The sequence below is a fragment of the Lactuca saligna genome, chromosome 8, assembly GCF_052625555.1.
Source record: "Lactuca saligna cultivar CGN05327 chromosome 8, ASM5262555v1, whole genome shotgun sequence".
Classification (NCBI taxonomy): domain Eukaryota; kingdom Viridiplantae; phylum Streptophyta; class Magnoliopsida; order Asterales; family Asteraceae; genus Lactuca; species Lactuca saligna.
Window position 1 is genome coordinate 61,473,549 of NC_136424.1, and position 13,912 is coordinate 61,487,460.

The 13,912-nt window shown below is 30.6% G+C and overlaps 1 protein-coding gene and 1 long non-coding RNA gene across 2 annotated transcripts; one reads left to right on the plus strand and one right to left on the minus strand.

Moving 5' to 3' along the window:
• Positions 1-2,425: 2,425 nt before the first annotated feature.
• Positions 2,426-11,521, minus strand: LOC145008579 (uncharacterized). Its single transcript, XR_013663548.1, has 2 exons — positions 10,869-11,521; positions 2,426-2,951 (listed from the first exon to the last, which is right to left on the minus strand). It is a non-coding gene; the product is annotated as an uncharacterized LOC145008579 (long non-coding RNA).
• Positions 3,900-6,473, plus strand: LOC145011937 (uncharacterized). Its single transcript, XM_078970684.1, has 7 exons — positions 3,900-4,036; positions 4,586-4,653; positions 5,124-5,186; positions 5,299-5,346; positions 5,446-5,499; positions 5,602-5,662; positions 6,223-6,473. Exons 2-7 carry the CDS (start codon positions 4,612-4,614, stop codon positions 6,312-6,314), a joined length of 360 nt encoding a protein of 119 aa, XP_078826810.1. The 5' UTR covers positions 3,900-4,036; positions 4,586-4,611; the 3' UTR covers positions 6,315-6,473.
• Positions 11,522-13,912: the final 2,391 nt, after the last annotated feature.

A 13,912-nucleotide genomic window follows, 5' to 3' on the forward strand; every position in this document is an offset into this window, starting at 1 on the left:
ATACATTTGACAAGGGCTAGATTGTGGTCTTTTATACAATTGTCAGGGGTCAGCTCTTCGTATTTCATATAATTGCCAAGGGTCACACCCTGTTCTTCCATGCAAGTATCAAAAAAACAACTAACATCCTACATAGATCTATACTCGATTTTATGATTTGTATTTTTTTTCAATTTTTTTAAGGTGTCCTCACGAGTCCTCACTTTAAAATGAGTCCTCATCCGATCCTATATATATATATATATATATATATATATATATATATATATATATATATATATATATATATATACTAGGTTATAACTCATGAGCACCACAAATTAGAAATTAATTTTTTTAATTAAAATGTACTTATTTATTTAAAATTAATAATTGATAATAATTATTGTAATCATTAAAGTTTATATGTTTTGTAATAATAAGATAACGACATAACTAATGGTTAAAAATACAAACCGGTAGTGGTTTGAATATGCAATTGGCATTTTGTATTTGTAGATATGCAAAAAAAAAAAAATTATAATTTTATGAAATGAAATATAAATTTAACAAAAAAAAACAAATAACGAAATTTATAAGAATAATAAAATTGTACAAATTTTTTTACAAATTTCTAAAAACTTATTTATACACAACATTAGAAGTTTTATTTGTTAGTCTATCATCTTTATCTAAAATCAACAATTTTAATCTTTCTCTACTTTGAACTCTCGATAAAGCAACATACAATTGATCATGTGTGAAAACAGACTCTTTAAGGAACAAACCAACCTTCGATAGAGACTATCATTGGCTCTTATTAATTGTCATTGCAAAACACATAGTCAATGTATATTGTCTTCTTTGGAATTCTAACGAGATCTTGTCTTCAAAAGGAGTTAAAGACATTCTTGGAATAAAAGTCTGGTTTCTAATATTACTTCTAGATAAGATAACTGCCTCAGTAACACGTTTGCCCACAGATTTAACCTGTACTCTAGTACCATTACATAATCCATTTTTTAGATCAATGTTTCTCAATAACATAACTGGGACACCGACTTTTAAAATGAGCTTATGGTTTGGAAGACCTGAGACTTTAAGACCATTTAAAACATCAGGTGAGTATAACTTTGCATCGAACTAATCATGAACAAACTTGGATTGGCATAGGCTATCTGAACTTAAGTATTCTTTTTGTTCTCCTGGAAACAATGACAACAAACAGTCGTTTATTTCTTGGACAACTTCATTATTGGGAGCTAGTATTGCTCATTCTTGAAAATAATCAACAATGTTGAAGTTTTCCAATATAGAAAGATATACAAAACTGATTAATGAACCTATAGGATCATGTGGATTAGTAATAACAATATCTGTAGAGAATTGAGAAGCGGACACGTGGAAGGATGGTGCATAATGAAGTGAAACATGGCATTTAGGGGAGACAATTATTAGGAATGAAGATATATATATATATATATATATATATATATATATATATATATATATATATATATATATATTCTCATAATCGATATGAGTACATATATGTTTGTTAGCATATATTTAGGAAGCTACTATAATTAGATTAAAGTTAGAATAGTTCTCATAATTTAATTTGGTTTGTCCTAACTTTTAGATATATGCATTTCTCTTATTTTCTCAATAGATAGTATTAGATCATTCATTGAAGAGGTTTTTCCAAAAAAAAATCATGTTATAATTAAGATCAAACCATATATTGTAGTTTTTTTTCTAGTTAATTAAATTTAGTTAATTAAATTGTTATATTGCTTTTTTTTAATGATTTTTTTTTGATGATTTTTTTAAATTAAGGGCAAGTTCGTTTATAAATAGAATTTATGTCTAATTAGAGTTATATTGTAGACAAAACTACAAAATGGTCCCTGTAGTATGCATTTTTTCTGAATTTTCGTCCAAACGTCGATTTTTTTGGGTTCTTGGTCTTTTTGATCATGTTTCTATATGAAAATGATCCCCGTTAAACATAAAACAACTAATATACTATTTTAATATGTTTTCATCATTTTCTTAAACACTTGTATCTTTTATTTTCAATATTAATGTAATAATAAATAAAGTGAGTTTCTCTCTCTCTCTTTCTCTCTCTCTCTCTCTCTCATCATGTACCACATCGAATATGAATTAAGTTCCTCAACAAACTTCATATATATCATTCAACAAACACCAATTCTTCATTCCACCCTCGTTTTTATCCGGTTTCCACTAAAATTTAATGTTCGGCACATTTTTTTCAACAAAAGCACAAATTTGACTTTTCTTTAGATTAAATGCTTTGACCATTTTGACTTGTTCCATGAACCCAAAATCCATCGAACCATAAATTCAATTAGGATCTTATTTATCACTTCGATAAACACTATACAATCATCATCATCAATAATCTCTAGATCAAACAACATACCAAAAAAACTTTCATGTTCTTGATTGTTCTTCAAAAATAACTACACCTACTTTAAAGCTCAAACCTTTCAACCAAACAAAAACATACACACATAAAAAAAAACCCCAACTGAACAAAAAAAAAATCCAACTAAACCCTTCATCTCCATCTACCATCAACCTGTATACAAATTCAAGTAATGAACTTCTCAGAAAACCCATTTCGTTTGAGCACTTCCTATGTATAAATTTTACTAGGGTTCTTCATGTAATGGAACAAAAGTGTCATGTAATACAGGTATTACAGAGTCAATACGAGTTGTATTGAAATACCCATTTGTTGATAACCACGATCTGACGACCGGAGGTGACAGACGAAACAACATCTGAAAACTCATTTGTCTTATTTCTGTTCCGGTTATCCCCTCCGTCATTGTCATCTTCTTCAAACACCCGATAGAATTTCGTGAATTGTCATGATTCTGAGGATCTGAGGGCGATGCTTACCCAATAATTATCATCGAGATTGAGCAAATTAAAATGATCTAGACAACATTTGTACAAAGAAATCAGAACATGAAGATGAAATTGATAACATATTAACATAACATTTCGTCATAAGTTGGTATTACAGTGTTAGGAGTGGATTAATCGAAGATAAAAACGTAAATAGAGAAAATGAAAATGAATCTCATTAGAAATTTCGATGTGTGTGTGTGTGTGAGAGAGAGAGAGAGAGAGAGAGAAAAAGAGAATCTAGTTTATTTATCATTACATTAATATTAAAATAAAAGATAAAAGTGTTTAAGAAAATAAGGAAAACAAATTGAGATATTAGTCATTTTAAGTTTAACAGAACCATTTCCACATAGAAATATGGTAAAATGACCAAAAAAAAAATCAAGGTTTGGACGAAAACTGAAAAAAATACATATCACAGAGACCATTTTTGCAGTTTGTCTATATTGTATTTTGCATTTTCCCTGTATGATTAAATTTGCCATAAATATTTTTAAACAAAAATAAAGACATGTTTAATTAACAGCTAGAAGCTGGAAGTTGTAAGTAGCAACTATTATTGAAAAACTATAAATGTATAAATTAATTAAAACTATTAAAATAATCGGTTTTTTAACGTATAAAATTAATTAAAAACTGAATGGTAAAACTCTAAAAAAAAATTATAAATATGTAAAAGTTATTTGAAGTAGTTTTTGGATTTGAAATAAAAGATGAAAAATACTGCTTTCAACGAAGCTTTATTTTTTTTCAAAATTTTTCTAGAAAAATTAAATGAAACTTTTAAAAACTTTCAACATAACTCACCCTACAAATAAATCAAATAAATAAAATCTCAATTGGCTTCAAATAAATGTTTGATTGCTATGTGATCCCACATTATCCAAAAATGGACACCTAGCCCACTTAAGATGATGGGCTAAAATATTTCTTGATCTCGTCTGACAAGTGACAACAACTTATTCAATTAACAAGTAAAATTTAATCTATTCTTTATTTTACTTCTTGGGAACGAAACTCTTAAGACCTTGTCTGAAATCTTGATCTCCCTTCAAAAAAACAAAGAAATCTCGATTTCCCTTCGCCAATTTCCTTCGGATCATCGACTAAGGTAAAAAGTCAAACATAAAATCATCATCTTCTTCCTCAAATCTACTTATTTTCAAGATTCCTTCAGCAGATTAGTAGTAATTACTTCAAACTTTACCCATATAGTCGAATTAGTTTCGTATTTCTACTTGGGATTTTCTTAATCATATACATGTCTCTGTTTCTGTCTGTTCTTGATTAATGTTTGCAATCAGTGAACTGGGGGCTTCGTCTATTGAATTAATGACAACTTAATTCACTTAAAGATTCGAACTTCGGAATTATCGTGTGATTCTTTTTTGTGGGTAAATTAATTTATGAAGAAATTCTTTACTCGAAGTTGCTTAAACTTGTAGATCTTACAGTTTTTGAGAAAGATTGGTGTTTTCTTGATGTATGTGCTTTATTATTGCAGCTTAATTCATAAATCAGAATTTAAATATTGTTTTCAGGAGATAGATCTTGTTTTTCGTACAATGTTCTATCGATTATAGAAACTTGGAATCATGGATTCTTTCATTTTTCATGTTGTTTTTCATTAATCGATGCTAAATGCTTGTGTTGATGATAGGTCTTGGGCAAATTCAATAAGCTCAAATGTCTGAAACAAACAACCCAATGCCCTCAAAGGAGCAAGAGGTAAGTTCTCACACATTAGATTTTTGTTAGGAGTAAATTCAAGAAATTGAAAAGTACTTTTATTTATGTGTATTATAGCATCCTACTTTCATTTGTAGTTTTTAATTATTATTTTTTTTATCTTATCAAGTCATTGTAGTTTGAAAAATCTTGTGAATTGTGACATTGTACAATCGAGTTTTTTCCTTTATTTGAACATTATATTTTGAAAAATCTATCCATTTATATAGGTGACAATTTCTTTGAATTTGGATGATATTGCTATAACAAAACAAATCGCAGCTATTTTTTCATTTAATCTTTTCGTTATTCGTTTTGCAAATTTCAAGTGGTTTTTGCCACATTATCTTTACGTGATCTTCTAAAAGCTTCTTAGATTTGTTTATATCTAAGCGATTTGTATAGTATAAAAAAGGCATAATATTTGTATTTTGTTTTTCTATTTATAGCAAGATTTGTGTGTTGTGCAGGAAGCCGTAATCAAGAAAAAGTATGGAGGATTGTTGCCAAAGAAAAACCCTTTGATCTCAAAGGTAAAAGTTTCCTTTTTTTTTTTTTTTCTATTTTTTTATATTGAGAAAAAAAAAAGGGTAATAAAGTTTCGGTTTTGATTTTTGACATATTTCTTGGTCAAATCTTGGATAGGATCATGACCGGGCTTTTTTTGATTCTGCTGATTGGGCATTGGGAAAGGTAATTAAACTAATCAAATTTATCAACTCTAATTCTATAATCTTTTAGCATGAGTAATTATGGAGTAATAATCTAATGTGGTTATTATTTGTGCAACAGCAAGGATCACAGAAGAGCAAAGGACCATTAGAGGCCCTCCGCCCTAAATTGCAGGTATTTTGAATGACTTATGATAAAATACAAAAATGAAAATAACCGAAAATTACTTCCTAATATAGAAATGTGATTTTCTAATATTTTTTCTTCTATTATCAGCCGACACCACAACAGCAATCCCGCTCAAGGCGATCCGCTTATGCCCCGGCAGGCGAAGAAGGTTGGTTGATCCTTATGTTGAAAGGGTAGACTCGACATATAAAAAGGCAGATGAGACTGTGTTTAACCGATGTGGGACATGCTAACACACAGTTTGAGACAGAGGCTCGATGAGATTAGATTATATATGTTGAGCCTTGAGGTGTGCCAGACATATGCTCTGATACCATGTTAGATATGTGAAGTGCTGGATTTTCTCTCCAAAAGAGCCTTAAAAGGAGAGAGTGGAGACTTTAATGTATAGAGGCAGATGGGACACATACTGTGTCCCATCTGTCTATCTGAATATATTGGAGTCTCCACTCTCTTCTTAAGGGCATTTTTGGAGAGAAAATTCAGTACTTCAAATATCTAACATGGTATCAGAGCATATGTCTAGCGCACCTCAAGGCTCAACATATATAATCTAATCTCATCGAGTCTCTGTCTCAAACTGTATGTTAGTGTGTCCCACATCGGCTAAACACAGTCTCATTTACCTCTTTATATGTTGAGCTTTGAATCTAGAACTTTGTAATAGTTTAAGCTTTTTAAACAAATTGCGTTTTTTAATTTTTACAGTGGATGGTGGTAATGGAAATCATAATGCCTCGGAAGAGGATATGGATAATGATGAAAAGTCTGATACTAAAGATGAAGACCAACCGATTTAAGTGACTTTGTCATTTCTATGATCGATTGTATGATGCTTAATGTTACTAGATATGTGCTTTGGAAGCATTTGATCAGGTTGATGATACCATATATCGTATTGTTGTATGTTCGAGAGTTTTACCATCAGGCAATAATAAGCTGCTTAATCTTTGTTTGAATTTCTTTATATTTTTATGCTTCATGTTATATCCATAATCCTAATTCAAGTTGATACAAAGATTTTCCATTTTGGATATATATTTCTCATCATATTAAACTGCATTCATATACGAAAACGTATCTTTTTATAATGTTGTCATTAACTTTCTTTTTGACTGTAGTGATTAAAGCCTTATATGTGTTTTGAATTGTTGATTTATATATGCTTTGAATTGTTTAACATTTATATTCTTTTTGAACAAGACAAATGAAGTCTTGAGGGTTTAATCGCTAGTCATGCCAAAACAAAGTTGAAGAACTTATCCATAAAGTTTTGAAAAAGCACTGTGTTTTTTGTATTTTGCCATTTAGAAGATTTTGTATTATAAATCAAAATATTCGATTATATGGTATAATTGGATTTAAATAAAAATACAAATGATTTTGAAACTAGAAAGTATTGAAAACACTTCCCTTAGGGAGGAGGGAGTCATTCCCTTCCAACCTACTGAATCCACTGTCACATCACTTTTTTTCTTTTATTTTTCTTCATCTTTTCGAACCCACAACACACGGAAACCCTACTTTTGAACCCACTCAACCCATTCAATTAAAAAAAATACAAAACAATCAAATATAAAATCTTAATTAGCAATAGAGTTATCGGCGGTCGCACTTACGCTTTAACGAGTGGGTTGATTGATTTCACTAACCCACTTCATCATCTTTCTCTACTTTCTCTTTCTTGTTTTCTCTTGTATCATGTGTTTTAAAACTTGTACCTTAGTTGTTTTGTAATTTTTTTTTAATTGAGTGAGCTCAAAAAGATAAGGTCTTTATATGTTGTGGGTTCGGAAAAATGAAGAAAAAAAAAAGAGAAAAAGTGATGTGGCAGTGGGTTCAGTGGGTAGGGAATGACTCCCTCCCTTATAATAATATGCGTCCAAGAACAACACTCTAAAAATTTGCATATATATCAGTGATATAGAGGTGAGCATTTGAATTGGACCCTAACCAGTTATTAGACATTAGAGGGAAAAGTGTGGACCGTGGAGCTGTCGATGTATATTGTGCCGGTATGGTTCCGGTTTTTCTGGTTCTTGTATGTGTTGGGAAGATAAAACATTAGTTGTGTATGGTACAAGTCGTGAAGCAACAACTGAAAACATTTCAACTCTAATGTCCCAATTTTTTTTTTTTTTTTTGGTGGTGGTGGGTTGGAGGGGGGGGGGGGGGGGGGGTTGAAATAATACATTGAATATATAACGAAAAAAATGATGAAACTCAAGTAAAAACTCTAAACTATATGCTAAAAAATATCAATGGTCAATCCAACTTAAAACAAATGTCGTATGCATCTCTTAAGAATTTCACACATTAAAATATATTGAGGCTTGAGGCTTTTAAATTACGGTCCAATACCTAGAACCGGCCGGACTGAATTGGTAAATAACCAACCTATTCTTTAAATTGATACCGGTGTAGGTACTGTTTCCGTTCCAATATGATTTGGAGGTCCAAACGTACACCCCTATGATGATTTATCTTATTTGTTTTGATCTCTCAATGTTACAATATATACATAATGTGATCTCTATCTATAATGATTTGTCTTATTTGTTTTGATATTGGTGCACCAGCTAGTCTTACGGCTCATTACCGGCTCAACAAAAATTATGATGGCGTGGTCACGCTCATTCAAGTGTTAGATCCTCTACCAAACTTCTATAAAGGATGATCGAAACTGGTTCCTGAAGAAACTCGCAAGGAGAAACAACCAACCTATGTTGCTACCTTAGCTTTACTAACCACCACCGCCTCACATCCTCTAGTTTTTCTTCTTCCGATAGCCTATATTCCTATCCACTTACAAGGATGTCGCCACGTTTAAAAAAAAAGTTAAACCTAGTCGTGGTTGTGGTTGTGGAGGCAGATCTTTGTCCAATGTCACAAACCTTTTTAGGGACCATTTTTGCCATGGGCTTGGGACCAACAACCATGGATGATGCCTTTCCCTTACCCAACGACATCTTGGACTTAATTACCTACTCCATATAATGCCCCCAAACTTCTTGAATTGCAACCTCAACATGCCTACAATACCAAACAAACTTGTCATCCTCATATTTTCCAACCAACATTGCCCAAGCAATGTATGCTATATCCTTACATATTCCTAATGAAAACTTTTAAGTTTGACACCGGAGCCCCATCTCCTATGATTAGTTCTCAAGATAACCTTTATTCCTATTTCAAATTGAATAACTTAAACAAAAACATTATTGTAGGTAATGGTCGAAATTGAATAACATAAACAAAAACATTATTGTAGGTAATGGTCGTGAATTCTAATTCATGGTTATGAACATTCTAATTTTCCTCCACCTCACCTTCTTGTTCATTTAAAAAATGTCTTTCACTCACCTTATCTTGTCAAAAATCTTATCCATGTTCTTTGTATTTCTATTGATAATAACATTTGTAACACCGGTTTTTCGAAGAGTTTTTTATTTAAGAAGTTTCTTAATATTTACATATTTTAGGTGTGACCATTACGAAACGAATATGTGTAAGGATGTTAAGACCAAAGGGTATGGTTTAGAGATATTTACGCGTTTTAGGGTGCCACATCATCTAAAAATTCACTCCATTAGATGTTTACTAGTAATGGGGGTGGTGTTCATTGGTGAACATCTAGTGAATAAGAGAAAGAAAAAGAAAAGGAAGAAAGAGAAAAGGAAGAGAGAGGAAGAGAAGCGGGAGGAATGATTGGGGAATCCTATTATCAGTCAATAAAATTGTTCGTAATCATCCCTGAATGGTATCAATCCGCGTCATATTCACCATAAGGGGGGGGGGGGGGGGGGGGGGGGTGTTCACGTGTAGAAACCCCCCTCCAAGTCACCTTTTACGCGTGGAAAACCATGACATACCCTATGGCCTAATATTAGAAATTTCGTAAAATTTGATGGAGGTTAAGAATCCAAGGGTGTAAGCCTAATTAAAATTTTAAATATTAAGAATGACAATTAATTATTATTTGGAGACTTGTGTAGATAAAAATAAATGAATAAATATGCTTCCGGGATATAAGAAAAGTAGACCACACTAGCTTGCAACCTTGAACTTAATGTAAGAAACTAAATATTATGAATTGAGAAATCAAATATCCATCTATTTTTATTAAACAGAATGATATTTTAATTTCTCTAATGAATTTATAATACTACAATACGAGTTGTGGGCCTTCAGCTTCTTCGACTGTTGCCCATCAAACATCATCTTTAAAGTTTTAAACTAGTTATAAGCCCATAAAATAAATGCTGAAAAGTGATAACATATAAATGTGTATAAGCCCAAGATAAAGAAATTACTCTACTCCAAATTTGTTTTTCTTAAATGACAAAGCGGAACATCTCAAAATAACTTACCCACAGATAAATTTAATTTTTGCAATAAAAACGGCTACAAAATGGAATTGTTCAAACTCAATTTTAAGCCTCTTGGCATAAAATATATACAAACAAATGCATTTTAATCATAGTAACATGATATAACGATTAAGGTAATGTAACAAAAGTCATCAAAATTGTTTTTTCAATAGCTTGTCGGGTCAAATATAAGCTCTTGAAAGTTTAAAATTTGTTTTATTTTACAACTTTCTTCGTTTTCGAGTTTTTTCAAATCGATTGAGATTTAATAAGTTCTTGATATGAACTATTTCCAATCATTATAGTGGGTCCCATAATTTGCAGCAAATTATTAAATAACTAATTTATAATGCACAAAATAATATAATTGCATATTAGTGGATCTATAAATAAGTTGATGAAAAAAACTCTCATAGGATATTTTCATTTAAAAAAAAGTTAATAATAAGCTTTATTATTATGGATGCTCTTTTACTCATGAATTTAGAAACCGAATGTATATTCATTTTTAAATTAAAAAAAAAAAAAATTCATGTCTAAAATAACAACCAGTAATATTCATCTAATCAATTTAGTTTTGGGTCACTAATTTTTTTAAAGCAACTAACACAAACACTCATTACCCTACTCCTAAGTGTGGAAGATATCCACTTTTCTCACATCTTTCAAACCATTTGTTTGACATTGGTGTGAAATCATTTTTTCTTTCTCCTCTCACTCTCACCTATCTTATTCCATAATATATGAAAACTTGTCTTTTTCATTACTCCCAATTCATTTATTTATTTTTTATTTTAAAATAATTAATAACATACAAAACTAATTCACAAAATACTAGAAACATACAAAACTAATTTACAAAATAATTAAAAACATAAAAATGACTTTTTGGTAAAACTTTTTATGCATGAAGTACCGATAACCAACACATAGATATAATAAAAAGAGAGTTTAGAGATCGACACAACCAACAGATAAACTAACCTGCAATTGTCTTCATTTGGTGGTACCATGGCTCACCGAATCTATTGACATGGCAGCACCGCCGACCATCTACCCCGCCACAACCACAGCTCCGTCCACCCTAAATACATATATCATCCTAAGTATGGCATGAAACCTCAATCTATGGTTAATGATACATTTTCATCAACATCGGATACTGTTAGATAATAATAAATTATTAATTTGGTTCTCAATAAATCATTCGAATGAATTTCTAACAGGACTTCACAAACGATTCAATACTAAGTGAACACAAGTAAATACATTATATCATATTAGATGCTACACTAGACTTCATAAAACATTCAATACTAGGTTATCCGAATAAAATCTACCCTAAATGGAGCAATGAGATCCCAAAAAAGTTATCAATAGGTCTATTTGATACCGTTAAATCATAAATAACTTAAGAAAACAAATTACTACTATCGGTTATTATTTTATAAAATTAACTCATAAGTAAAATACCCGAAACAAAACTGACCCGACATCAAATTCAATTACAGTTTGATGCAACCACCGACATCTCCCGATTGGTGTGCTACGTTGGACCAAAGAAATAAATAATAGGTACACTTTCTCTGCTAACATTGTAAGAATCCCCTTCATAAATATGCAACCTAAACTACACATTTAATTCTTGTTACAAACATCTTTTAAAGACATGTGGGGGTTGAAAACACTTATCATTACCCTTCATTTTGGGTGGGACCAAAGTTCTTACCCACAGTATTTGATGAAACAGTCATATGGTACAAAATAATAAATTATCATTGCATTTATGATTATTATGCCTAACTTGTTACAAGACCATAAATACGATTGCCATAATTGCTTAACTTGAAATATTTGGATTTTGTGTAATGAATCATCATACCATTTATGGAAGGGTTTGCAAATTAAAAGTTCGGAGTTGAAACTAGTTTTTATAGAGTTAAGTAAAAAATAAAAAATAGTTAAAAACCTTAGAACTTTCAAATTTATTTGAAGTATTTTTTTTTTAAGCTAGTTCTCACGAATAATTTTTTATTTTATTATTTTTTTTTAATTTCGATTTTCTTTTTATAAACTAAAATCGTCAAAAGCACGTTGCCGAGCTAATGTGGCCTTGAATGTTCTTAAAAATGACTTTTTTTTTTCTTCTGTTGGTTAAAACAAAGATTTGATCACACATTTTGTACTGGTATTTCTATATTTGGTAAGTGTAAAAGGCATTAGAAAATTTGACTGTAATATGTATATAGATATAATTACGTATGAAAGAAGATTATGTTCATTAGCGAAAAATAATACGTAAAGATTGAAGTTATAGTATTTTCTTTGTTAAAAAAGCTTATTTTATATATCATTGATTTATTATTTTATTATTGTTAGCATATATCTAAATGTTAACAAAAATAAATATTTTTTACAGCTGCATTTTAATTAAAACCTTTTAAATTACATGAAATGAATAAAATGTTTATTTTTGAATGGGTTTTTATTGGTTTACTATAATGGAGAGAGAGAGAGAGAATAAAATGTTTATTTTTGAATGGGCACTTAGTCCTAATTGATAGATGAGTGCACTAAGTTTGCTAATGCATGTCCATGTTAGGTAAGGTCCCATTTGTAAGAGTGCTCTATGTTTTTAAGCTTGATATTTATTGTTTGTTTAATTAAACTTTATGAAATATGAATTTATTGTTATATATACTTTATTGAAATAAACCTTATACTTATAATAAATTGGCATGCATGGTCAATTACAAAGATGATATCATTTGTAGTCACACGGATTTTCTATTTTACAATAAAAATATATACACAATAAAAATGTGTTAATACTTTAAAAAAGGAAGAGACAGATTAAATAGGTTGAAAGGACAGCCATGTGACCAAGAATGACCTAGGGTCCTCTTTCTAACATGCTTTGATTCATTAGTTTTTGAGTTGTCACACCATTTGAATGTCAAACTGAACAACTTGCTCATTGGATAGATAAACCAATAGTGACTTCTGTCTTTTGACCTAATTAGGATGTTAACAAAGTGTTTTAACCAAAAGACTCATGTTTGATCATGTTAATGATATTTTCTTAATTAAGGTTACATAGTTTCCCATAAAGAGGGAGCTTTAGTCGATTATTTTTTGGATTTTTAGTAGAAACAACAAATGTAAAGTTAATTATATTGGTTGGTTGTACAACATAATTCTTACTGTTTTGAATTTATAATGCTCATTTTCTAGCACACCTTACTAGAGAGTATAGTCTAATAAATTTTTGACATTCCAGAAAAAAAAAAAAACAAGGTATATATATGGATTAATGACACCCAAAATGTCAATAACTTATAGTTCTAAAAATAGAAGTGCCCTCTCGCTAATGGCCTTGTCATTTGGGCATATTTATGAGGCTTTCCCTTTGTGGAAATCAAAGATTATTCCATTATAATGAAAATGACCCTTTAAGCTTTAGGAAAGTCGGAACTCTCATCGTTTGAATGGCTATTATAGAATATAAACATGAATTTGATCATTTCATATGAAAGAGTAATAATTTACTTGTTGGAAATATAACAATATGCTACGGGGTGTCCATACTCATTGTAACATCCCAATTCAAATCCAGAAGTTCACCCAAAAATAAAAAAAATTATTTTAAATATCAAGACATAACAACAGTAAGGTAACAAGTTCATGTCCTCATATGTGTACTATAATAATACCACTTTCCTATAACACCCGATTCAAAACATTTTTCAGTTTAGACCATTGGTGTGCTAATGTTTTGCAGAATTAATCCCTAGGGGGCAGAGTTGCCAACTTCAGGAAAATTGGAGTACGCTGGGCGTACTAGTGCAATTCTGATCACGAGTCTTAACCACGTACGCGGGGCGTACGTGGAGTACGCATGGCGTACGTGGGTATGAGTGAAACCCTAATTTTTAGGGTTATATTTAAACCTTATGATAGCTTCATTTGGTCATGTTTAGCAAGCTTCCACCTTCTTTTGTCCAGAAATCGAAAACTAGTGTGTTTTG

Bases quoted from the DNA above. Each gene is read 5' to 3' on its own strand.
- LOC145011937 (XM_078970684.1), top strand. From the start codon at position 4,612: ATGTCTGAAACAAACAACCCAATGCCCTCAAAGGAGCAAGAG. The intron at 4,654-5,123 runs GTAAGTTCTCAC...TGTGTTGTGCAG, and splicing joins TGCCCTCAAAGGAGCAAGAG to GAAGCCGTAATCAAGAAAAA. The intron at 5,347-5,445 runs GTAATTAAACTA...TTTGTGCAACAG, and splicing joins CTGATTGGGCATTGGGAAAG to CAAGGATCACAGAAGAGCAA.